Genomic DNA, 26,951 nt, shown 5'->3' on the forward strand with positions numbered 1-26,951 from the left:
TTCAATTCACCTGGCCGTCTGCGCGGGATAACAACGCCTACTTGGATGTTGTTACTAGGTCCTGTCATGCTAGTAAAAGTAATTTCACACGTGTTTTTCACGCATGAACGCCAAATTGTTGATTAATGACACTTTTTTGATTTAGAAGCGTATGTAGAACGGCCCTATTGCAATGGTACGATGTAGGTCTACCTGTCAATCATTCCAGGAGGATAATAGGTTAATCGAGGTCGAATAATAATAGGTGACTATTAGGTTAATGTAATTAGGTTAGTGTAATGTTCAGTGCTGTTATCTGGTCATGTACGATATTTTACCCCTGCGTTTCCTAAATGTGATTGATTACGCAATAGGCCGAGATTTGTTTGTTAATCAGCCTATATGATAAGATTGCCGCGGAATAAGATGGATGTATGGATAGTACAATATCGTGATAATGTTATGTAATCGCCATAAAGTAATTGTTTTATATCAATATTATACATAAATATTTTACTACATGCAAATTACATGTCCATTGAGACAATGATTGTTACTTTTTGTCGCTTTTATCTTAGATGTAATCACATTTAAGTGTAAATAAAGTGTTCATTGTCTAAATGTATACACATGTTTCTTTTACTCTATGTATATTATGAAATGAAGAGCATGGTATATTTAATGATTCTTTCAAGGTTTCTATTTTCATCTTATCTCATTTTGTAAATTACTGGCTGTATATATTTAAAGGCTCGCATTTATTTTTCAACATAACTTTTCAAAATACCGAAGCCTAATGCAGGAGATGCCAGAGATATTTCTCCTAAAAGCAAGAAATTGGTCTTACATTGGTCTCTCCTCATATACCATCAATGCCAATGCATTGCAGACATCCCTTATAATCATCTGTGTCAATGTGTATAAGAATAGATTTTTCCAGCCAATGGCTTCCAGAGGTCAGCATTTCCCAGTGATGCGGGCTCCCCACACAAGAAAGCAACCATTTACAGTAACTATACGGATAACAGAAATAAACCGCTTAATAGTTTTCTTTTTCCGCATTCAAAGTGAAATTTTAACGAGAATATATGCAAGAACAATTGGTGATCGCCCTCCTCCCCCAAATGAGAACCACGAGCTGCGAGAATAGCCTTGACACACGAGTCAATGCAATTCTTCACATAAAACACTTACACAACAACGAGTAATAATAGTATAATATTAATGATAATTTATAGCATTTAGGAAACAAGCAGATCTGTTCTTTGTGAAAACGATGAACGTTATAATTATATACAATAAGCTATTAATAGCTGTTTGATTCCATACACTATTAATGGCGCCCTACTCCTCATCGTTGAACTCCGAAAACAAACCAGAAGTTCAAGCTTCTTTAGGAATTAACATGTCTTTAACGTGCTTAAATCCCATGTAGCAGGATTTTAAATATATATATTTAACCTACCTATTATTTCAAGAAACGTCTATCGTTAAAGAGCGGCACCATTACAGTCATTTTATTGTAATTTTACAATATAGCATTACGTCAGTAGCATACATAACTGATCCATAAATAAATGACACAGATGTGTTTAGTTTTGTAGTTTTCCTAGCATAGGTTTCTTACAGCTAGTAACCGCCCTGATCACCAAACGTAGCGGCTATGACATCATTGTTAGGGTTCTCCTGGCCAATAATGTGGGGAAATTCAGACTCGAGGTGGCGCCACAATACATCTGCGAACAGCTTGTTCCCAAACTGATATGGACGTGAAGAGAAAAAAAGAGATCAAATCATGACCGTTTGTTTTGATAATATCTGATAATATTTCATCATATAATGCCTAAATTAAATCGATTACATAAATGAACTCGTTGATATTTATGGATTAACATTTTTCACCTGGTCTGATCAATTAAATACACTAGCGTAAATTTCTAACATTAATTGTAATTTGATGAAAATCGAGTTGTACACAACATAGCGTAAGAATCACAAATGCTTAAATAATTGTTAGGGTGCATAAAAACCGGTGTATACTCTGCGCTAGAGAAATCTAAGTACCGACGTTTCAGAAAAACGGTTGAGAGACGATAGACTTATAGAAGTAATTAATTGCAAACATTCCTTCAACACGTGACTCACCTGGTTTGGGTGGAAACCGTCAGCTGGTTCTATCAGCTCCCAGATCTCTCTCCCTTGTTTTACCCAGATATCGATTGCTACAAACAAATTCGATACAAGCAATACTGCCTATAATGATTACAAAACCTCTTAAGTTAATGCTTTCTCAGAGCTCTTGCTTTCGTACGTTAATTAAGATGCCATTGATAAATGTGCCAAGCTTGATTGTTGCTTAAGATCTAGCGCAAAACGATTCCGTTTAAAATTCATTCTCTCACGCGCACCTTCTTGCATCGGGCATGGAAGAAAATGCACATCGAAATTTATGAACGTGTTGGTGTATTCTAGAGCCAGCTGCTTGATAGCTTCCGTCAACTCCGCAGCTCTCTAAAAGTAAACGACATCATATCAGCTTTACAGCACGTTTTCACCGACTAGAATGCAAAGACTGTAGCGCATTCTATATGCGAATCTATAGCTGCACATTTCATTCACGTGCCTTCATATCGTGTGTTGAAAATTAATCTATTGATAATTAAATTATCATTTTATTGACCCAATTTAAAATGAAACATGTGCGTTCTGTGAAACATTCAGTGCGGCAAAATTATGAAAGAAAACACGGCTTGTTCAGTTATGATTACGATATATCTCATCATCCCACCTTGGAGGTGAGGTCACGCATTGTTTCATTGGTGTTCATCCATCCCATGCATGGAGTGACCTCTAGACAGTTAAACCAATTGTAAACATCAGTGTACTTGACGTCACCTCTCAGTGAACCAATAGGGTGTACCCTATTATGCAGGGCCTCGTACAGGACACGCCCATCGGCTAAACCACCAAGTAACACGTGACTACCTGCTGGAAGGTGGCTGTCCTGCGAAATAGGATTAACAAACTATAGTAATAAGAATTCCTGCTGAGATCCCCTGTAATAATTTCCTAGCCCGCTGAGAGAAATAGCCGCACGCCGCTTTGAATATTGTCGCTAGGTCGGTCACGTGTGCACACCAAGTTGTCGCATGTGTAACACCTCGGTGCCAAGAATTGTATTTTAGACCGCCTTATATAATTTATAACTGGGTAGAGTTGCCTGGCAATTTCACCAGGCGGATCAGGATCAGCTTTAGTTTGAAATTACTCAACGCCCAAATCAACAATTAAACCGCCTTTGACCAGAGTATTAACGAATATATGTTTAAATCTGTCTTAATACAGTTGTATATGTTGATATGCGCTGTATAAATATGTTGATGTGATAATTTCTTCAATCTATACTGCGCATTCATCATCGCCTATATAACACATACCAGCCACACGAGTGTGTCCAGCAGGTTGTATCGCATCTGCTCTGGTGTCGTCATGTGTGCCAGTGTGTCGGGGTAACTGGTAACAATACCAGGTAATTATGTACTTACACAAACACATCTTCGGCTATTTATGCGCACAGTAATCAGTGCGTATATGCCTGCATGTTTTGTAATGTACCGCACAATGGAGCGAAATACGCGAACGGATTCCAACTGGCTGATTTTGTTAGCTCTAACCGTTAGTGATGCCACGATAACGATAGAGAGCACTTAGAGCATGGAATAGAATCTAATACATTATCATAATACCTAGGTCTTTACGAATCTATAGCTGCCCAAACTAATTCCTATGACAAACGTCTCTCTGTGGAAAGGACCATACATGTATAGCTAGATCACTTACTGATTGCACACGTCATTTCCGACCAGCGCAATCGCGACAAACGCGGGGTAGTCGTTCCTCGGGTTCCTAGCCAGCCTAAACAAGAATACCACTCTAAAATAATTCAGCATGGCTTCACTGCTCTCGCTCAATAGAGCTACATACAAGTGCATACCAAAGGTAAAGCGAAATTCATGCAATCTACTATGTTATTGTGCAGCATATAGGAACTTTGACACGCACGTATGCTCAAGAAATGTAAACTTACGCTTCTCTAATACTGTATAAATCAAATGAACTCGCACCTGTGACAACAATAAAAGTTACATTCAAATACGGTGAGTAAGTGAAGAGCATGTTTGATTAATCAATACACCAACATAATAATTACAAATTCTGACGTCATGTGGATACAGGTATGATTTTATGCATTTTCACACTGATTCATTCATCATTGGGGGACATATGTAGCTGAGGTATTAGATTGCTGTCTGCAGAGACTCGAATTTCTCAAAAATTTGGCAAGAATGCGAGACACGACGTCACTCTGGACATTTTTTGGGTAAAAAATCCTCGTAGGTATTAACTTGATGTGATTATAAATAATACTAATATTAAGAATGAATAAATATAAAAGAAATCAGGCTAACTTCCTGCCCCCTAAGATACGTGGATTTACTCTATCCGTGACAGAAACATGAAGAGTAATCTAAACAGTTCTATGTTCCATATCCGGGTGGGATATTCGTTAATAGATTTATGTTAGCAACTGAGGGTGTGTTGAAACGGCGAGAATTATCGACGCGTGCTGATCTATCTATCTAATCACATCTATCTGACCACAACTATCTGACCGCATCTATCTGCCCACATCTATCTGACCGCATCTATCTGCTCACATCTATCTGACCACAACTATCTGCCCACATCTATCTGATCACATCTATCTGACCGCATCTATCTAACCACATCTATCTGACCACAACTATCTGACCGCATCTATCTGACCACATCTATCTGACCATATCGATCTGACCTCTTCGATCCGACCACATCTATCTGACCACGTCTATCTGACCGCATACATACTCACCGTTAACAGCGAGGTTCTGGTAATCGCGGTGATTGCAGCGGTTTCGTTCCCGCATGCGGCTATAGACCGATTGCGTCGTACCGTGAATGATTGGCCAGCTGATGTTTTCAAAACCTGAAATCACATGAGTTAACATGATCAGGTAATCGACCGATCCACCTGGAGTGATTAACACGCAGATCTATCCAATCAGCGTCGCGATTAGACGTTCTAAAAAACAGTGCTTAACAACAAAGTGTCGCAGAGGCGTGCACGTGTGTAGAACGTACATTGGCTAGTCTAGCTTATCCCACCTGGCAACAATAACCAAGGAGGGTGTTTATCTCACGCAGAGCGACAGGCAAACGCACACTGGTTCAGTATTTTCTTGCCGCAACACAGACTTCATGACGTATCACGAAACACAACACCTACCAGTGAAATAGGACAGATGTGGCCAGTCTAGTTCGTTTTCAATCACATTTGTCAGATTCTGCAGGATGTCCTGATGAAGGAAAAGGCAAGTCTAATTCTTCATTACGCGGTATCGATAATGAACATCGCCTTCAAATAAGCGTGGAAACTGCAAGGCAACTGCTTCAGCCTGTTATGCTATTCGCCTAAACCACCAGGAATCTTACGCGACTAGGATGGAAAGCGATTCCTCTCTACCTTCGCCATTACTCAGTTGAGCCACGAAATTTTACGACTCTCTACGTTGGAATTTGCTCAAGCTGTGCCTACCGTAGACAGATCCCTGACAGTTCAAGCTGTGTCTACCTTAGACAGATCCCTGACAGTTCAAGCTGTGCGTACTTTAGACAGATCCCTGACAGATCAAGCTGTGCCTACCTTAGAATGTTCCCTGACAATTCAAGCTGTGCCTACCTTAGACAGATCCCTGACAGTGAACCACTCCGGGGGCGCGTGGAAGTGTGCGCTTGCTGAATCACCAATCACGATGGTCCCCATAGGCCGGCTTCCGCTGCATAACTCCCTCTCGTAGGACTGTCCCGTATCCGGATTCGTGCCCTGTGATCAACAAGGCGTGAGAGAGATACCCTCGCGCCGCTTGGATATTGTTGCTATGTCCGTCAACCTAGACCAGTTTAAACGTTGTTTCCACGCTCGCGTGCAAAATTGTCGAGAATGCGGCACTTTCCTACTAAGCAGCATTTTTAGAACCCCCATCGCAACACTGATTGGATAGAGCTACCCGTCAATCACTCTATGCAAATAGGTGATTCTCTCAATAGGTATTTACGAAATACATATATACATCAATTTGTATATAAAACATGCTTATCGCTATCTAATGGACTCTCCCATCTAACGGTGTCGCACTGCCAACAGTTAGCCTGTGCGGTGATCTAGTGTACTTTACATCTTAAAGCCACCGGGTATGGAGATTCATCATGCTCCTGCAATGTGTTGCTTATCTACGTGCAATACGATATATAGTGAATAAACAACAGAGTGAACTTAAGGTCTTCAGATATTTTTTGTGCATTTTATGGTTTGTAACTGCAGGGCAATAGGTACATACATGTATCCCGTTACAGTTTGAATCCTGAAATTTATCCCCATCTGCCGGCCTAGTAAATAGAACAGATACGTTAGTAAATTTTCAGTAATTTCGTAACATACTATTTACAATTAATGATTTAATCTATATTAATTGCTTAAATTTAATCTATTTTTATTAATTATTTTAATATTATAATTTGAGGCATATGCTATTCATTGATTCGTGATATCAAGAGTAAGATGTAGAAGTAAAGTAAAATATATAAATATTGTGAACATTTTTAGCGTGTAATAGCTAGCTTATAATAATAACATTTAAATATATATAAGCTGTTTATAATATGAGAGCATAGACCTACTCACCATGTGCCTGCATATATATCAGCATGGTCGTCTCTGCAGTCTCTACCTCTCCATGCCGTTCCCCTTAATGCCTAAAAGCATATATATATATACACACAGAGAGAGGGGGCGCGAGAAAAAGAGAGAGCCAGAGAGAGAAAATGAGAGAGAGAGAGAGAGAGAAAGAGAGAAAAGGAGCGAGCGCGCGAGAGAGATAGAGATAGATAGACAGCGAAAGAGAGTAAGAAAAAGAGATAGAGAGGAGACAAAGACACAGAGACAAAGACGAACAGAGAGAAAAGGAAAGAGACAGAGAGAGAGAGAGGTAGCGGAAGACGGAGATGAGGGGACTGAGGAGGGAGAGAGAAGCGAGGAAGGAGCGAGGACGGGAGAAGCGAGTGACGAGAGGGAGAGCAGAAGGGAAGGAAGAAAGCATACAACAGCGAGACTCGAATTAATGAGTGTACTTTTATTTCACAGCCATTACATGTGTCGACTGTGTTAGTATGACGCGAAAACCTGCAGGTTATGTTTAAACGTAATCATCACGTAACACGTAATAACTGTATCGTGTTGAATCCATCGCCGTCATCATCAAGCCAGGTCATGCCATTTCAGATACTGTAACGAATTAATAAATTAGATACATATACGGACACTAACGTGGATATTGCGACTTCGGGTATGCAGAGTTTCTACAAGAAGATTAACATGCTAACCTTTTAAACGCTGCAACTTAAGTCGGTTTTTCACAAGTTCATATTAGCTACAACAGATGATTTACAGCGACTGTTATAATAAAATTTATTCACTTACGCGATCAACTTTATTTAAACAGATCGCTTACAGTCCATGCAGCTGCTCTATCCCGATGAACGTTTAGCGTTTCTCTGAAAAGATCGGATTTTTGTTGTCTGTGTAACACAATCATCTGAAACTACATCTGCATAATGATGCAACTGGGCATTGGAAGATTTACAGCTAGCTGTGAAGAGGAATGGGATATAGACTTCTAATTTAAGGTAGACCCTGGTTTTCTGTGGTATGTTCGCTTTTTCCTTTTGCTTTCGATAAGATGTCTTTAGCGTCACAGAAGTATCACACTTGCATAGGTGCCTGCTTTGTGGTCTACTAGTTTTGGGTTACTCAGGGACGTAGTACGGGGGAGGCCCTGGGCGAGAGTATATGGCGGGCCATAGGTGTGGAAAGGGTGCAGCGTGCGGCAGGTTGCCCGCAGACAAATTATGTATATTATTAATGGCCAATGGCGCAAAAGCCCACGGTTCAATGCCGGAAGTGCGCACTGACACTGGTTTTATACACCTAGCAATTGATTGTTAGTGGTAGTGATAGTGGTTTATGGCTACTATCGGTGTGTTAGATGGAAGCGCGCAACGGATCGGTGTTCATGGTTGCGGTGTTTGCAGAACTGTGTGCATATTATTTCCGTGAATCTTTGAGTTTTGGTGAGCCGCTTGAATATATGAACTAGATTCGCCGCTGTTTTGTATTTAAACGCGCAATAAGTACAGACTAGGATATGATATATATAGTATATCATATTATATATATATTCATATATATATATATATATATATAGATATATTATGTTATAATATATGTGTGTGTGTGGTGAATTGTGTGTGTGTGCTGTGTGTGTTGTTGTGTGTATGTGTGTGTGTGTGTGCGCGCGCGCGCGTGCGTGCGTGTGTGTGCGTGCGTGCGTGCGTGCGTGTGTGTGTGTGTGTCACCTGTTTGTTATAAGCTAGTCTACAAGTTTTCACTGTATAACATAGTTGTCAACTCGTGCTGCCTGACTTTGTATTATAGATAGTTTGATTTTACGCCTGGGCTTAATTCTGGTTAAAACCTGTGTGTTGCAGGAAGTAGTGCTTTCGCCGTCTATGCAATTTAGAATAAAAGAAAGGAAATGATATTACATCAGCGGCTGCAGTAAAAGATGATATGTAATGGTCGGAGCATGTGACATATATAAAACATGCACTCCGTCCGCCGTCACAAAATATCACAATTTTAATTATTGTAACAACGAGCAAGTATTATATACATGGAAAAAATTTGGTGCTTTTATCAGGAATGTCCCCATCCTTCTCAAATCTGGACCTAAGCCTCCTGACTATTAGCATTAATGTGAATAGGTTACATTTCGGCGGACGGATAACCTGTTTGATGAGGTCGTTTTAATGATGTGCCGCATGCTCACTTGGGTTACATACTTACTCGTCGTAGGTGTTTCTTTACAATCCACGACGCTTTCACCATAGACTCGCTATACGCAAGCTGTCGAGATAGTAACAATAGTGAAGACTTTAATAGCAAACCTCTCCCTTACCAAATCACGTGTTAACAAACTTATAGTAGAGATTTTGAAATGTGATTCAGCAAAAAAAAAACTATATTATTACGTTGCGTTTAAAACGTAAGTAAACAATCTATCTGTCAACCTATATGTCAACATGCAAAGGGGAAGAGAAATTCATGACTAGATTGCTTACAGATTCACCGAGAATTCTACAGTGTTTAGGGTTCGTATCCACGAAATTATTTCGAAAATAAAAAAATTTGCCTAATAATTGTGTGCCCGCGATATAGAAAATATATAACTGAAAAAGCGAAATAGAAAATTTGGACGTAGCGTTTTACGATTCTGATATGATTGCCTTGCCTTGCTATGGATTGCAACTTAAAGAGAAATATGATTTAGCGCATTTCTATTGCTATCTATATTTTTCATTAATTCACCGCTATTTTTCACCGTCTTAATAAATTTATACTATTGTCTGCATGGCATCACAAAATACATATAGGTTCTATATGGTTATATGCTGTTTCTACTCGTACATGTAATACTATAAATTATTTAATCATGGACCACGTGACTTTAATATACTTAATTTAACCACAATTGAAATATGTTTGAATTACTAGAATGTAAGTATTTCATCGTACCTCGTTGTCATGGGGGAAGAGTTGGCATGTGTATGGGCCACCTTTATCATTGTAACATATGTCCAAGCTAGCGCAAACTATATCAGAAGTAACGCTCACGGTAAACCTGCGAATAAAGTCAACACACAGTGTAGTGGCGCAGATAATATTGTCGGTTTTGTTGTAAAAGCACCAAAACTGACGTATATGTTGTTAAGTGTATACTAATTGGTTTCAGATATAATGCCAAGCTGAATTTTTTCCGTAACGCCCGTAACAGTGGGAAGTCCAAGATGGCCGCATTAACATAAACATAAGACCGGCCCCATTTCCATTCTTTCTGATTAATCTGTTACGCTAGAGAGCGCTTAATAAAAGCATCAGGATGGCAAAAATCATCGCCCTTTATTACAATTTCTTATTCTTCATTTTCCTTGCGGTCAAACGCTCGTACATTCTAATGATTTGCTTATTTCAACACCGCAGCATGACTATTAGAGTAAACAAATGCTCACCATCCAAGTAAACAAAGACACACCACATCATGTGACAGCGAGTCACACGGCACATGTAAACTCAGACTATAAAAGTCGTATAGTACACGTAAACATGATAATAAGCGCTTACACGCGTTGCATGAAAATTTCAACACACACACACACACACATGGCACCGGGGATTGCGGTTTGTGTTTTGTTTTGTTTTTTGTTTTTTTTTTTTTTTGGGTTTTTGAGTGTTTTTTGTGTTTTTTTGTTTTTTTTTTTTTTGTTTTTGTTTTTGTTTTTTTGTGTTTATTTTTTGTTTGTTTTTGTTTGTTTTTTTTTTGTTTTTTGTTTTTTTTGTTTTTTTGTTTTTTTTTTTTTTGTTTTTTGTTTTTTTTTTTTTTTTTGTTTTTTGTTTTTTTGTTTTTTTTTTTTTTGTTTTTTTTTTTTTGTTTTTTTGTTGTGTTTTTTTTGTTGTTTATTTTTTTTTTGTTTTGTTTGTGTTTGTATTTTTGGGTGTTTTTTTTTTTTTTTTTTTTTTTTTTTTATTTTTTTTTTTTTTTTTTTTTTTTTTTGTTTTTTTTTTTTTTTTTTTTTTTTTTTTTTTTTTTTTTTGTGTTTTTTTTTTTTTTTTTCTTCTCTTTTTCTTATCTATCTTATCTTTATTTTTTTTTTTTTTGTTTTTTTTTTTTTTTTTTTGTTGTTTTTTGTTTTTCTGTTTTTGTTTTTTGTTTGTTTGTTTTTTTTTTTTTTTTTTTTTTTTTTTGTTTTGTGTTTTTTTGTTTTTTTTTTTTGTGTTTTCACATTCATTTTCACTAGCGCACGACGACACATCACATCACCTTTTTGTGGTGTGGTTGTTGTTGTTGTGGTTTTTTTTTTTTTTTTTTTGGTGTTTTATTTTTTTATGTTTTTTTTGTTTTGTGGTTGTTTTGTTCTTTTTGTTTGGTTGTTGTTTTGTGTTGTTGTTTTTTTTTTGTTTTTTTTTGTTGGTGTCTTGTTTCGTGTTGTTTGTTATTTGTTTGTCGTGTTTTTTTTTTTTTTTTTTTTTTGTTTTTTTTTTTTTATTTTGTTTTTTTACATTCACTCTCACACATACACCACTGGACACAGTGTTTTTTTTGTCGAGTGTTGTTATTCTGGTGTTGTTGCATCCTACATGCACGATCTATCATCAGGTTGTTTTTGTGTGTGTTGTTTTGTTTTGTTGTTTTTTGTTGCGTGGGTTTTGACACACACATTTTCTACATTGCACACACACACACGTCTACATTCTATCGTCACGCGCTGTTTGCAGGTACGTGACAGCACACGATAGCCTGCTTTCTTCCCGTCCAGCAGTCACATTACAACATCATCGACTATTTTTTGCTTTTTTGTCAGCGCAGCTACAGACGGCGCTTCTCTCTATCTCGTGTCTGCTCTGCTCATCTTCTCTCTTTGCTGCTTTCTTTTTCTTTTCGCGATTGTCTGTTTTTTCTTTTTATGCGTTTCTGCTGTCTTCCTCGTTCTTGTTGTTCTCTTTCTTTGTCTTTTCGTCAGTTTTTCTTTCTTTTCTTCTCGTCTTTTTTCTTCTTCTCTGTGTTCTCTGGTGGTGTTTGTCTTCTTCTTTCTCTTGTGTGTTTTTTTCTGGGGTATAGTTACGAGTTGTATAGCGGTGTATGCGACGCGTTTTTACAGATCCTTGTGCTGCTGTTAAATTGGTTGCATACTAGTACAAATCCGGGCTAACGTGTAGACGTACGCGATATTGGCGGTACAAAATTAGTTCTGAGCGTATAATGTATTGCTGTTACGGATTTGGGTCAGTAGCAGGTGGTTTGTATTCGTGTGGTGGTGCGTATATTAATGCTGCATTGCCGCAGCAACGGTGTGTTTTTGTGCTGCGCTCGAAAGGTCGGCTTCTCACGTTGTGTCGTTGCTGATGTGTGTCGCTATGTCTACAAATACACACCGTTGTGCGCGTTGTTCAGTGTTGTACACAGGCGGCTGTGTGTCTAGGCGTGTGTGGAAAATACACACGTTGTTGATATTTTCTTCCACGTTTTTGGCAGATGTTGCTCTATTTGTTTTCGATCGAGTCTTGTTTTTTCTCTTGTCAAGTTCCATCAGTTTCCGGTGCTTATGTATTATGTTTTACTGACCAAATTGTAGCACAGGTCGAGAGTCAAGTCAGCGTGTATCGTGTTAAACTGCGGTTGCAGGCGCGGTTCACCTGCGTGTATTCAGTCTCAAGATCAATCGCATCGTTACCATCCGGTGATCATTCCAAGTACACGCGTACATTGTTTTTCGCACATTCGCCGCGGCACACGCACGTACATCTGCGGTACACGGCACGTACACTGCACGTACACGGCTGGGTTGACACGGCGTTGGTATTCAAGCAGATACACGTTAGCTGTACATGATCCGCACGGCTTTTGTTTGTTTTTTGTTGTTTTCTGTTTTTTTTTGTTTTTTGTCTTTTTGTTTTTTTTTTTTGTTTTTGTTGATGTTTTCACACGCGGGAACGGACGACTATGAACAGGACATCCACTGACACTCGTCGGGACACGCAGCGGACACGCAGGTGACACGCACCGGACATGGGCGCACGGGAGCGACCTGGTTACCATTATGTGTTGTTTATGTCGAGATCACGAACGACAGCGCGACGTACGTAGCGCTAGCGTCACATGTCGGGTACGAGTGTGACGTGCACGGTACACCATTAACACGCGCTAAGATTTTTTTATTTCGTTACGTTTACAATCGCTGGTATTCGTATTTTTTTTTCGCAGTTCTGTTTTGTTTGTGTTTGTTTGCGGTTGTCACGCTTGGGTGTACATCGCAACGTAATCCTTAATCGCGTGTACATCGCTAGTCGTGACTAGTTTTCGTTTTTTTTTTTTTTTGTTTTTTTTTTTTTTTTTTTTTTTTTTTGTCTTGTTGTCCAGGTACTATTGCTTCTATCGTACATTCGTTCATTCGACTGTTACGCGGATACACCACGTACACCGCGGGTACAGCGCGATACACGCACGATTACGCCGCGGTAACTACGCACGTACACGCGGTACAGCGATAGTATATCACGCACGTTAACACGCGGTATCTTTATTCGTCACTGTACATTCACGTTATCAACTCACGTATCCTAGCAGATACGATCGGTGTTTTGTGTTTGTGGTTCACGTACTATCGCGGTACGAATACGCGGATATTCACCGACCGACTATTTCGCGGTACACGCACGTTAGGCACGCGTGTGATTCGTTACGCTAGTAAACACGCGTTACATGAGAGATACAGCGCACGTACAGTCGCACGTACACGTCGGACATCGCACGTACACGCAGATTACATCGTCCACCGTAACATCACATGATTTTCACTCACTACACGCGGGTACATATTTTTTTTCGGAGATACACAATCGACGTAGCACCGCGGTACATTGGTTTTTTTTGACGCGCGTACACTTTCACGTAACGAAAGATACACGCTATTCGAGTCTGTCGGTTTACATTTCGCGTGTATTACACGTTTTTTATGTTTTTGTTTATTTTTTTTCTGTGTTTTTTTTCGACGGTACACTGCGCGACACGCACGGTACATTCGCGACTGTTTACAGCACAGAATATCATCGCCCCGAACATCGCGGTTACACGCACGTGCACGTGCGTGTACGCCGCGTGTATGCGGCGTGTATCTCCTGTTACATCCGCGTTGTACGGCCGTGTACTTCTCGCGGCAACGTGCCGTGCACGGCGTGTACCTCGCGAGTTGTACGTGCGTGTATCTTGTGTGTAGCGTGCGTTTCATCGCGTGTACCGTGTTTGGCGTTGTACTGTTGCTGTGTATTCTTCCGTGATATGCTTATTATACTTTCGGTTCGTATTACTGTGTTCGGTTTGCGTTGTTTACCTCGCGTGTTTCTACTGTTTTTTTTGTACGGTCTCTGCGTTATTCTTTTGCTGGTATGTCTTGGTACGTTGTCTGTGTGTTTATGCGGCGGGTGTTAATCGTGTCTGTTGTATTCTCGCTGTTACTCCTTTCCGTGTACCGTCGTGTACGCTGCGTGTGACCCAGCGTGTACAGCTGTATCGTGTGTTACGTCGTGTACCCGCGTGTACGTGCGGGTACCCGGCGCTGTACCCGGCGTGTACGTGCGTGTATCCGCGTGTAACCGCGTGTACGTGCCGTGTACTGCGTGTAATCCGCGTGTACCCGTCGTGTACGTGCGTGTACGTGCGGTGCGTACCTGGACGTTGTACGTGTCGTGTACGTGCCGTGTACCTGCTTAAGTGCGTTACGCCGCGTGTACGTCGTGGTACCGCGTGCGACGTGTCGTGTTACCACTGAGTACGTCGTATAATTCCCGCGTGTACGTGCTGTATTGCGTGTACGGCGTGTTACCGCAGTGCAACCGCGCTGCCAACCGCAAGTTAAACGATCACGTGACTTCATGCTTTGACGCTGCTGCTATTGTCGGTTACATAGCAGGGACCGGTGTCGGAAACTTGACAAGACAGGCATCACCGCACAAGCGGGTGAATCTGCCACACTGAAGAAAATATCCAAACACGTGTGTATATCTTCCGAGCCGCAAACGAAATTCGCTGTGTTTGCACGCGCACACGGTGTTTTGTGCTGCGGCCATCAGCCACGCGTGGCCGATGGCGCATCCCCAAAAAAAAACTCAAATGCAAAAAAACACAACAGACGCAAAACATCCCAGCACAATAACACACCGTGTGCGGCATGGCTTTAAGAGCGCGCGCTGCTTCCGTTGTGGCTACATTGCTCTTGTGGAGAAGATACAGTGTACAAATCATCTGCTAATGCTCCAAGATGAATCGGAAAAGAATCATGGACATACAGATCTATAATTCATGGTCGGCTAAAGTCGGACGGCCAACTCGCCAAGCAACGTGGAACTTGTCCGGTAGATACTCGCATTATATCGGACAAAGACTGGCGTCTATTCGGTATTCGTTGTGAAGCGACTGCAAGCTGCTCCAGTAATCCGATACCGACGACCGTGCAGGCTGCGATCCGGAAAAGAATGCCGTCACAGCAAAGTTAACAATACATAACCAGCGTTGAGCCATGCGCATCGTAATGTGTGATATCACTATGCATCTAACCCAATGTGTATGTGAGTGAGCGGGTGCTAATAAACAGGGAATACTGTAACGAAGTGCCGCGAGGGATTGTAGTGCGGCGTGCGCTCATTAAACGCGCCGTTTAAACGGGTCTAGATTGCGGCAATGCAGACGTACAATTAAAACAGTATATATGAGCAAGAAGTATTTCCATATAGTATATTATGTATAGACGAGGAGGATGTGGTCAAGTTTATTTAGGCGAAAGGGTGCAACCTTGGCAGTTGTGCTGAAACCGGGCAGCAGCTGTGGTAGCCGCACGTTTTACAGTTTTTAAACTAGGTTCTTAAAAAATAATCGCAATTACAATATGATTGCAGTAAGTGCTAAAAAGTATAGTTTGTCGAACTTTTGTCTGGTTAACTTGTATATAGTATAATTTGATTGCAATCGATCTGGTTTTGAAGGTCCAATTGCGATGGTGAAGAAACTATTATAGTTACACGATCTGGTCATCACATTTATACAGTAGCAAGAACAGTGCTTGAGGTGGCTTCTGTTTCTTAAATCATTCAAACTATGCTTCCGCCAGCGAAAACATCCCGTGAATTACAGAAATAATATTTTCCCAGAAAATATGTACTTATTTTCTATATAATAGCGAACACGGTGTGCAACGTTCATAATTGCATAAATAAGTTAAATATTTCGATTGTGGTGTGATAGTATACGTACAAGTTAAAGCGCGTTCCCATAGCTATTCTACGCTCTAGTTGATAATATTAGACCTAAATAAAACCTTGTGTATCTGTTACCGATAAATTATTTTTAATGCGATGCTCAAGGGCTTTGTGCGTATTTATGAAGAATAACAAAGGAAGTATAGCCAGCATAAATTGCGCAATATCATTCGCTTATACGGTCTGGGTAAATGGCGAAAATTAAAGCACACCTTTCATAGGCGCAAAACATCCAATACGAGATGATTGCTATGAATTGTTGCTGCACAAACGCAGGATACAGGTTAACGCCGTAGTACTCGCATGGCGGTCGCCAAGTCAATGACTTGCCGAACTTATCGGATAGTATCATACAGTGACGCATGTATATGACTCTACTTGCGCCAATTAACTAACCGCGTCCGTGAACTTTTGACTTTCACTATTACCTCTATAATCTGTAAGAATGTTAGGCGAAATCTACTAATCATGCTCATATCTTACGTTATAAATATTCGTAACCCTTGATCATGTTAATATATTTATGACAAGGTTATAAAATTCATGGACTATTTCGTAAGTTTCTGAAGTTTTCTTTAATAGATTCGGTCCGATCGTTCAGTGCGGCACTATTCTATCGTCACCGCGCTATATCATGCAATATATCATACTAACATTACGTTCAGAAATGCTGTAATATAAGCTTTAAGCTATACTATAGCGTTATAACTATATATAAAAATGCACATCCATACATATATACAGAATATATATAATGTGTTAAATGGTAATATTTATGACTTATAGCAGCTAATCTAAGAACTTGTATCAAAAATATAACATGTTCCTTGCGCGATTTCATTCCGCCAGTGTCCGTACGATTCCTGCTGCCTTTTCGACAACATTATTGTGTTGATATCGATAGGAAAGACCGAAACGAATAACAGAGCAGTGAGAGACGCGGCCACAGATCTCATGGTCTGATCATTGTACATACTAATGATAACTTATCAAAGACTTTGGCCGGGTTTCTAATCGTATAGCACCGAGCAAGTAACGGACAGACGCCGTCCCCTAAGTGTCGCGCGCACACAGAAGGAAATGATTACTGTCACTGCCTAACCACTGTAGTAGTATACGAACCACTAATTATACGCGCATTGGTCGGCGCTGCCCACCGAATGCCTGTCTATTTTAAATTATCATTCACAGGCCTTTTAGAATTTATTATAATCCGTGCCTTGTATTTGAGTTCACGTGCACGAGGCTAATAAGTAATGACTTAAAATTTGTGATTATTACAGCACAAATTATATCGTTATAACATCACGAATCTGAACGAGAACATAGACTAATGAACCGTTAGCGCTAACGTAAAAATGTACAACAAAACCACGTAAAAAAATCACTCATGCCAATGATATTGCACGCTGAGTAGCTATGGACCGTGACACCAGGATTCGAACCTGTTATGCCGCCACAACGCAAGGACTAACCACTATCAGACTATCAGCGGCTAGGCAACTGAGCCTTGCTGCTAACATAGGCATAAAGTTAGTAGCTACTGAAGTCTTAAACGCTGCGAAGTGAAAGTCCGAGAAATCGCCTGCAACAGACCATCCTGAAACCGTAGCGATATTGAATATCACACTTTCTTCTCATTTTTCTTCCTTCTCTATTCAATACTTTCGCGTTCCAGGGCCTTCCCTATCTGAATACTTGGCCTCTATGCGCCTATATACACATTTGATTTCCGTATCTGGGACAACCGAGAATGAGTGGGGAAAATAAGGCAGCGAGAAAGAATGGTTTTACTCCACAGCTTAACACACATTATTATACACAGCATATAATTATATAGAAACAAAAGTCAAAGTATAAATAAGTGTTTTAAAATTAATCTGACCAGTATTAATTAATAAACAATTAATTAATTTACACTTTAAGTTTACTTAAAAAACCCCTATTCTAGTAATTTCTGACTTTGTTTTTATCTACATCGGTTTCGGTGTGAACTTTATTTAATATATATATATTATATAAGGATTCTTGAACATATGCGAAATCACAAACATTCATACGCTTTACAGATATTAAAGCGCTTCAATGTAACTATAATAATTTTATATATATTATAATATAGTAGATTCGGATCGCTTTCGAAATAGTAAAAGGGTGGATTGAAGAATCTTGCAATATATTATATAATATAGTAATCAGCCATACTCTTCTTTTACAAGCAAACTGGAAAGCAAACTATAGACTATTATTATAACCATTTGTAATTAAATCTCATAACAATTCAATCCTCAGAATGCGGGAATACAACAATCAAGATGCTATATAAGTATTAAGCTGTCGGTACATTGCATATTGTCTAGTTTCCGAGACTAAATAGCTTGAAATGTGTTACAGTGAAACCACGCACACAAAGCAGCTCTCAATATCCCACATGCGCATGCGCAGTCATCGTCAAATGATTTTCCATAACAATAACGCTAACCCATAATTCTACCATTCCCGACGAACTGGTCAGTGAAAACGCATTAACACTGTCGCTATCGTTGGAAGTAAGTTCGTCAGATTCTGATAATATTAAGAGGAATTAAAGATAGAATAAAAATTATTCGGCGCAACTGAAAAGGACTTAGGAACTTAACGAAACACAAACTAGCAATGGTACCGAGAATCATTGTCAACGGGACACAGCAAAAAATTTTTTGGCGGGCCGTCGCTGCTAAGTATGTTTTAGAACACCTAGTCGGCAAAAAGTGTTTGGCCTATATTACGCTGTTTGATTCAAAAGTGGAACACGACGTAAGTAGACAGGTAAGAACTTCATCGGAATAAAGGGCCCCAATTTACAGGCTGTTGAAAAAGGGTCAGGAAATTCGAGACAGAACGTAAAGCCCGGCCGTCACAAGCTGTGGAACTGCTGGCGCCAGCTGGCAACCAAGTTCACAGCGTGTGCGCGGCTTAAGCAATGTCTTCATCGAACGTTCAAAGCTGCTAAACTCCAAACGTTTGACTTAAATCCGCTATCACACTGTACTGTACTGAGCTGAACTCTGCACTAATCGGTGGGATAAGACTATGCGTATATCACACGAAAAGAATATTAACTCTAAGAGCGAGCATTCGCCAATAAAAAATGCATTGCATCGAACACAGTAGAGAAAACACATGACAATTGTGATCATTAGACGCGATCACGATTTGTTTCACTATAAAGCACTTAAGCGTATCCGAAGCGCATTGAGTGGCCAATAGTCACAGTGAGTTCATAAAGTCTGTTCACGTGAACACGCCCAGATACTCGATCGTACGTCTACGACAATTTTATGACACGGTATGAGCTCGTTCGTCTATTCCCCCATACCTTGCATAATATACGACATCAACGCGCAATACAAGTAGAAATATAGTTAGGAGCCTTGCAAAACCAGAGATTTGACACATATGGTGTATACAGCGATCCACGTGATACAATTCGCGATACAGTGTATAATGCGAGACGTACCATAAATCCGGCCTGATCCCATAAATAATACATGATAAAACAGAAAATAATTTATAAATTGCAAACATTTACATTACTATAAATAAGCATTCACAAACTGCTAAAAATTCCTAGCTTCACATTAATCGTACTGTACATTCATTACGTGTAGCAAATACACAGCTTACAAGGCATTTCTCACCTGCTAATCTATGAAAAAAAATATCGCTTTGAGTAACTCTAGCAGCAGAAGCAATATGTAAGGCTAATAAACGTTCACATTTAATTTGAGGAGAACATTTTTGGGGCATAATTAACGAATAGGTGGCATTACAAATATAAACGTTCGAAAACATCAGTGGCTATGAAGGATAGCGTTTGAAACATGATAAGGACAAATCGCAATCAGTGTGATTTAAGCGCTACATTCATTGCTTATGTGGGTAAAGTAATAAAATAAATGCTAAGCAATCGTTACAACATATAAACAGAAGGCACATGCAAAAGTATTATGGATCACAGCAAGTACCATTGACATACGGGAACGAGTTGAGAGAAGTAAAAAAACAATAATAGAATTACAAAGATTAAAAAAAAAACATTACTTAAAAATGTATTCTGACATTACTAAAAAAAGACACCGACCTTCTCTATATCGTGTAGAGAATTACATGAACCAAATCAAGTATATCATTCTAATGCATAGCATGGGTCTATAACAGTACGTACTAAAAATCTAAAAGTTACAGTTCTAACCCATTGACTTATGAGCTGCCTACAAATACCTACATGTCTTCAACATGCGACGACTTACAGTTTCACATATAGGGAGTGTGAAGAAACAGCAAAATCTGAAATACGATTAGGCGGGAAAAAGCCATTTCGAATGGGATTCCTGGAATAATACATACTGTCTATATATATATAGTAAATAATATATATTCATATAAAGTAGTATATATAGATATATATATATAATATATATATACAGAGCAGATCTGATATAATTCGTGCAGATTGAATCAAAACCAGACCGTTAGTCCGCTTTATGTCCAGATTTTACACTCTTTATAAAAGGGCTGACTGAGCAAAAAGGCAACTTCAAGTGTATCAGAAATGGCAAGACCTTACCACCAATAGACAGAATATTATAGATATTTAATAAAAAAGAAAGAAAATGGTGTATACCAATTCCTAGTAATGAGGTATAGCCTTTGATTAGGTTATCAGTGATTTCCACGTATACTCGACCTACAGTAACACGTCGTGTGCATGTGATATATTATTACCCAGTTGCTCGACCATACTGGTCTAATATGCCAAAATGTCACGTCTCTGCATACGCCACAAACCATATCGCAAGCACAACATTGTCCTCAATTAACCACACTAGTGTTTACGGTTAGCAGTGAACAGCAACTGATAACACCGACTGTGTCTTAGTTTTTGAGCTGCCGACATGACACCTGTTAGCGCTTGGTTAATCGAAGCGTACATTACAATATTGACAGGTACAATATTACGGCGGTAATGTGAGCAAATATTGACATTTATTGTCAGATGAGGACCGAAGATACGGGTTATTTTTCCGCGTACTTTGCTGCACCTCAGATGATAATCTTGTCCTCTGCTAGTCTCTCTAGCAGTGTTTTTAATAGCTTGCAAATGACGGCGCCTCTGCTTCGGAACTGAAATGAAACAAAAGCCATCAATCAAAGACACATACGAACGTTTGGTCTGGAATAATTCGACTCATATCGTCCCGTCAACGTAGCTGTACAAGGCACAACTCATGCTCCCCCAGAAGCGTTTGCTAACTCGCTGCAAAAATATGCATTCCTAGTGATTAACAAACATTTCAAATCCAAACCCACAAAACACAAGGTCGCTCTCAATACTCAGTTATAAGGTAAACTCTGCTATATAAGGCGAACTATTGTCAAGAGCTAATAATACCTAGAGTGACAACGGGAAAAACGGGAAAAAATAAGATGCTATTCCCACGACAGACCATTATCTACTTTCCCTGCGAGTCTATAAAATTTCAATGGTATTGCATTAAGCAGGAATTCTTGCTCTCTAAAACAAACCAACCGCGTTGTCAATACAACCCTAGCGGAGATATCGGCCCTAAACCTCCCTCCCACCTGCCAAACGCCGCTTCGAATCCACTTGCTGTCCGCCATCCTTCACGCGTCTAAGCATTCGGCTACAATCGGTTTCCGCACGCTTGAGCGCTGATAATTGATCGGTCACACCCAATTGGTACTCTACTAGCCGGCGTTGAATAGACTTAATTAAAAAAACATTGCCGCCCATATGAGGGCATTAGCTGTGCTAGAAAGATAAATGAGATAAAGGCATAAGCGCGATGCGCCCGAAAGTCACGCTCACCGCTGCACACTGCACGCCCGAAAACATTCATCAAAAATTATGGCGGAAAAACCCGAACCTCTCACGAAGGCAACCGCTTAGCCCGCGTGGAAGGATGGGACAGAAGTGGAGTCGAGACGGCGTTTGCATCGAAGGGCGATTCTAGGAGGCCGATATCTCCGCGCCTAGGCTATCAGTACTGACAAGCGTTGGTGTGTTTTAGGGAGCAAAGAATTCTGCTTAATGCAGGACATGAATTATATAGACTCTGCAGGCAAAAGTAGAATAATGTTGTCGGAAATCAGAATATTTCCCGTTTTCCGTTGACACTCCTAGTATTATTAGCTCTTGATAATGTATTTAATGTTCCAATGATCACAAAAATCATTGATCACTGGTGTCACTAGTAATTTCCAGAAAGTAATGGCTGCCTTCACCTGGTAAATTACTGCTTATAAGAGATAACCCACAGTAAATAAATGTAGTGCAGCCACCAATAACAAGATTTGGCTATTAAGAGTGAGAAAAATTTAAATGAAGACAAAAAAAATTTCACCTACAAAAAAATGTCAAATTTCAAATTTACACGGTCACATGATTTTTAACCTCTAATGCACGAAAATACGACATGTAATGAAAAAGCCTACTATATCACAGAAATGAAGAGGACGCGCGATGCTACACGTCAGTATCATCCGCTCACCTTTCCCGCAGTTGCGCATGAACCTTGTAAACCTCGGGAGGGCAGCAATCCAGGCTTCGAGACGGAAGGGCCACCTGCACCATCTCAAACCGTCGCGTTGTGGCGTGTTGCGACCGTACGGCATCATTGCCATTCCGTGAATGACCTCCCATCATACAGGATACCTACAGCGGATAGGCAGCCATCGTGATTACATGATTATTTCGCATCACAACAGTTTCAACCATACATGTCATATTTCCCAGACCTGATATACTATGTGATGAGCTTAATAAGATATAAAGTCAATTAACTTCACACTCACCACAGAAAACTATAATCTTTTAAGGATAATAATCAATCCCTTAATCAAAATAATCTTAGGGTCCTTAACTAAGAATAACTCTTAATAAAGACAAACGTACAAAACTTACGCAAACGCCCAAACATCTGATTTGCTGCTGAATCCTGCGTAACCTAAAACCTCCGGTGGTGGCCCATTTGATGGGAAAATTTTCGTACCACCGCGACACTGTTACCTCGTCATCACAAGACATACCTGCAACAATGACAATAATCATGACAAGTAAAAATTGTCTCATAGATAAGGCATCCGAAAAACATAGCCTACAACAGGTATCTATTAAATTGATAAATTAAGTATAAAATATTATAAATTATAAAATGACAATAACAAATACTCAATCAATAAATTAGCAGAAAATCTTTCAGAAATCTGCTAATCGACAATAAGTATATGGTGTGTGATGTACCACATAGGTGTGGCAATCAGATATATAAAATGGACTAACCGAACCATCAAATAGGCGCTCATCGACAAATGCGCTTAATGTCGATAAAAAGCGATTAATAACGACTGCGTTCAGACGGAGCTATAAAGGAGCAATCTCTGTAGATTCACCATCTAATTCCCAAACGCACGTGTTCAGCACGCTCGGAGCAGGCCTACCTCCGAAAGCCCGAAAATCCGCCGACCATTGATCGCATTGCTCATTGCGACGAGGCAGTTTCTTGCCGGCGGATCTTCGATAATGAACGTTCATGCATCGAGGGTACCACATCGGCGCTGCACACCTGCACGCACGAGGCGAGCAGCAGCGCCAACCTGGCTGACATCGTGACTCGTTCTACGCAGTATGTCACGCAGGCAACCTGTCGAGTCGAAAAGACACGGATGCGCAAAACGTGCAAATAATAATTCAACTTTGTAAATAATATAAATTGATAATGAAATTTGTGTGTGCAATATTAACTATGGACTAAATAGCAGGCACTAACCAATCCAGCAACATTAAAAAAGCATGGAGGAATTTAGTACTCGATCGTGGCCAGGCAGGGAAATAAGAGGAAACATCCTGCTAACAGTGTTTGAGGGGGGGGGGGGGGGCGTGGCATAACCATCTTCATGAAGTTTGTTACGATCCAGAGGCCGTTTGCTTGCTGGAGTACTCCATACAGCTGCACCAAGGTTAGGTGTGGAGTTGCCTAGAACAATAACAGGAATGACTGAAGCTCAAGAGATGGGAGCGAGACACTAAAAATAGCTTTGTATCAACATCACAAATTAAAAGCACAGAATAAACAAATGTCACGCTAACCCTTATGTCAAATTTCATGCAATCAACGTCTAAATACACAATACATCCAATTCAGTAAAACTAAACACTCAACGGCTAGTTAGACATCAACATAATAGATTCTCAATTCAAAATCAACGACAGAACAGATCAGAGAGTTACATTACGTCATCACTTTAGCTCAGTGATAATGCCTAAACATGATACAACAGACAGCAGTACTTCAACCGAAAACATCCGAGTCCTCAAACAAGTCTTACAAGGGCACACGCTGCTACGACAGGCGGTGCACTAGTTGCAACTCTAAACGTGCTGCAATTAATATTGATTAAATATTAAATATTTATTGAATTTATTATTAAGCTATAATATAAAGGCCAGCACAAAGCGCATCAAAGCTAATATTCTCCATACTAGACCGCAAATACTCGTGGCTAGCAATAATCAACTACTTATGACAAAATAAAGCTCTAGTCCCCCCATTTCACTGCGCGTTGCTTAAACCTCAACCAGAAAGCAGGTGAGAAAACTGGCCATTTCTGGCAACGGTAGGGGAGCAAGCCAACGCCGACTTGTTGCCAAACAATTTGCCTCGAAGTGGTTAGGGACGTCACACAATTTTTATCTTTGCTACACCCGTACCGCTGTACCCCACCGCTGCACGTTCTGTGGGAAAGCAACGCGAAACTGTCAACAACATCGGAGAATTGAACAACATCTGAGGTATTTTCAAATACGTTTATAAGACAACGTGCAGTGAAATGGAGAAGTAGAGTTATTTTCATAAGCTAGGTATTATAGTACACAAGATTTGCTATCTATACTGGAAAATAGCGTATGGAATGCGCATTGTAGCGCTTTAAACATTACTAATGCAGCACAGGTACGTCAATCACTTTGCTTCCTCGATAAAGTCTCTTCCATCATCGGTCTTCCTCAATCACTATGATTCGCCGACTCGATGCTGCCTCGGCAACAAGCCCCGCCGCACGTACCCTGCAATGAGCCATCATAGACAATTGCATAGTAATAATCGGGCGACGAACCGCAGTACTGTCTTCTTTGGCCTGTACGACTGTAATGGCGTTGCGTGCCGCGAGAGGAAATATGATCAAAGCCAATGTTAACAAACTAAAAACATAAACCTTAATACTTAATGCTGTAAAACCCCAATTTCACCCTCAATAAACCTGGCAACTCTTACTGCAGATTACAACAATGACATTCAGCACAGTGATTCAACTCACACCCAAACTGGCCACTGCTAAATTCGTCCCAGCAATGATGAGTCACTGGGGTCGATTTCCCACTTGTCATCAATGCAATTACCTAAAAGCAAAATATACAGGTAACTAAACAATGTCGAACTGATAAAACTTAATTCCATGATATACAGTCACAGACAAGTGATAAGAAAATAACACAGCAATACTAAATAGATAAGGATTTCGTAACAAATTAAGAGAATTTATTTATACGATGAATCTAATTCACCTGTCGCAAGAGTTAAGTTACCAGACTGGGCAGAGCTGACATTCAACATAGTCAGACTCACACACTTAGGGCAGTATGCTGTCTCAGTAGCAAAACTTCTACATACTGAACACTGTGAAACTAGAAGCTGAAAATACTTTTTCACTGCTTACTGCAAAGAGAAATCCAGCTACCAAAAATCGACCTGTAATCATTTGAGGGACTCCAGAAAATATCGTTTATAAGTCAGATGCCTGTTCTACAGACATGTTCACTGTGCATTACTGCCACTCAGTGAACCAAAAAAGCATGTCTTTGAGACAGAGTAAAAGAAGTGACACATATGTCTACTATAGCATGACGCTATCATATTCTAACGCAAATCAGTACGCATGACTTAGACCAGCAAGTTTGCGCACCAAAGCTCTAGATTTCACATAGGAGGTTGCGTCAAACCGCGTACCAAACCTGAAGATCAATAATTAACATAAGCATAAAAACTTCTCAATAACTTCTAACAACTAGGCTCGAGACATTGAAACATCAAACCAAGTTAATACTATCATAAGTCGAAATTGAAAAGAAAATGTCAGTGTGAACTATACCGTCAAGAAATATCGAACGGGAATTAATGTTGACATTGACATATTCCACACAAACAACTGCTACAAGGAAGTGACAACTGACATTGCTTACCACCACAGTTTGTGGCTTGTGATATTGGATGAGCCTCAGAATCGTGAGTAACATGGTTTTTCCGAACAAGTAATACTGTCCATTCGGCTGCTTTGATATGATAAATTGCCTCACTAGCAGATCGGACTAAAAAAACACGAAGCAGGTTTACTAACAAGCAAGGCATTCTAATGACAGATGAACATCAAATAACGTCAGTATACATCTACATTTTTAAATATTTATACCCAATTAAAAAATTAAAATGTATTTATAAAATAGCATGGCACACAGAAAACGTTTGCAATGTCGATTAGGCAATTAAGGGCACATCATGAAACTTATGGGAATGTAAAAATAACTTAAGCCTTGAAGGCATGATTGAATTCGATCAGGTACTAAATTCCTTGGGAAACGCCTGAATAATATATAATATAATATATAAAATAAAGTATATATATATATAGTTCATGGTATGTGCATAGAAGCAGAGCAAACTTAGCATGCCACTCAAATTGTTGAGCAGCACCCCTGAACAGGACATGTGTAGAGGCTGGGTCTCGAAGAATTCTTCACGCAAAGCAGCCCTTGCCTTTCGCGTCGGCTCGTAGTAGCTCTCTGCCCTCTGCCTGGTCATGTCTCTCTCATACACCACCTACAAACATAGGCACA

The 26,951-nt window shown here is 39.8% G+C and overlaps 1 protein-coding gene and 1 long non-coding RNA gene across 2 annotated transcripts in view; both read right to left on the bottom strand.

The window, feature by feature from the left end:
- Nucleotides 1-727: 727 nt before the first annotated feature.
- On the bottom strand, nt 728-7,223 carry LOC106808732 (acyloxyacyl hydrolase-like). Its single transcript, XM_014811565.1, has 13 exons — nt 7,218-7,223; nt 6,761-6,831; nt 6,417-6,465; nt 5,759-5,902; nt 5,306-5,375; nt 4,892-5,005; nt 4,067-4,103; nt 3,820-3,894; nt 3,417-3,492; nt 2,768-2,983; nt 2,388-2,490; nt 2,125-2,201; nt 728-1,737 (listed from the first exon to the last, which is right to left on the bottom strand). Exons 1-13 carry the CDS (start codon nt 7,221-7,223, stop codon nt 1,609-1,611), a joined length of 1,167 nt encoding a protein of 388 aa, XP_014667051.1. The 3' UTR covers nt 728-1,608.
- Nucleotides 7,224-8,980: 1,757 nt separating this feature from the next.
- Nucleotides 8,981-26,951, bottom strand: part of LOC106808736 — an 18,487-nt gene continuing 516 nt past the window's right edge. Inside the window, exons 2-3 of the long non-coding RNA XR_001393806.1 lie at nt 9,710-9,815; nt 8,981-9,040 (exon numbers count right to left, since the gene is read on the bottom strand). This is a non-coding gene — a long non-coding RNA (uncharacterized LOC106808736). The remainder of the gene's footprint in view (nt 9,041-9,709; nt 9,816-26,951) is intronic.

This window comes from Priapulus caudatus, unplaced genomic scaffold (genome assembly GCF_000485595.1).
Source record: "Priapulus caudatus unplaced genomic scaffold, Priapulus_caudatus-5.0.1 Scaffold300, whole genome shotgun sequence".
Classification (NCBI taxonomy): Eukaryota; Metazoa; Priapulida; class Priapulimorpha; order Priapulimorphida; family Priapulidae; genus Priapulus; species Priapulus caudatus.

Excerpts from the sequence above, each read along its gene's own strand:
- LOC106808732 (XM_014811565.1), bottom strand. Across the intron at positions 5,006-5,305 it reads ACATCTGTCCTATTTCACTG|GTTTTGAAAACATCAGCTGG; the intron begins GTAGGTGTTGTG and ends ATGTGATTTCAG. Across the intron at positions 2,984-3,416 it reads TGGACACACTCGTGTGGCTG|GACAGCCACCTTCCAGCAGG; the intron begins GTATGTGTTATA and ends CCTATTTCGCAG.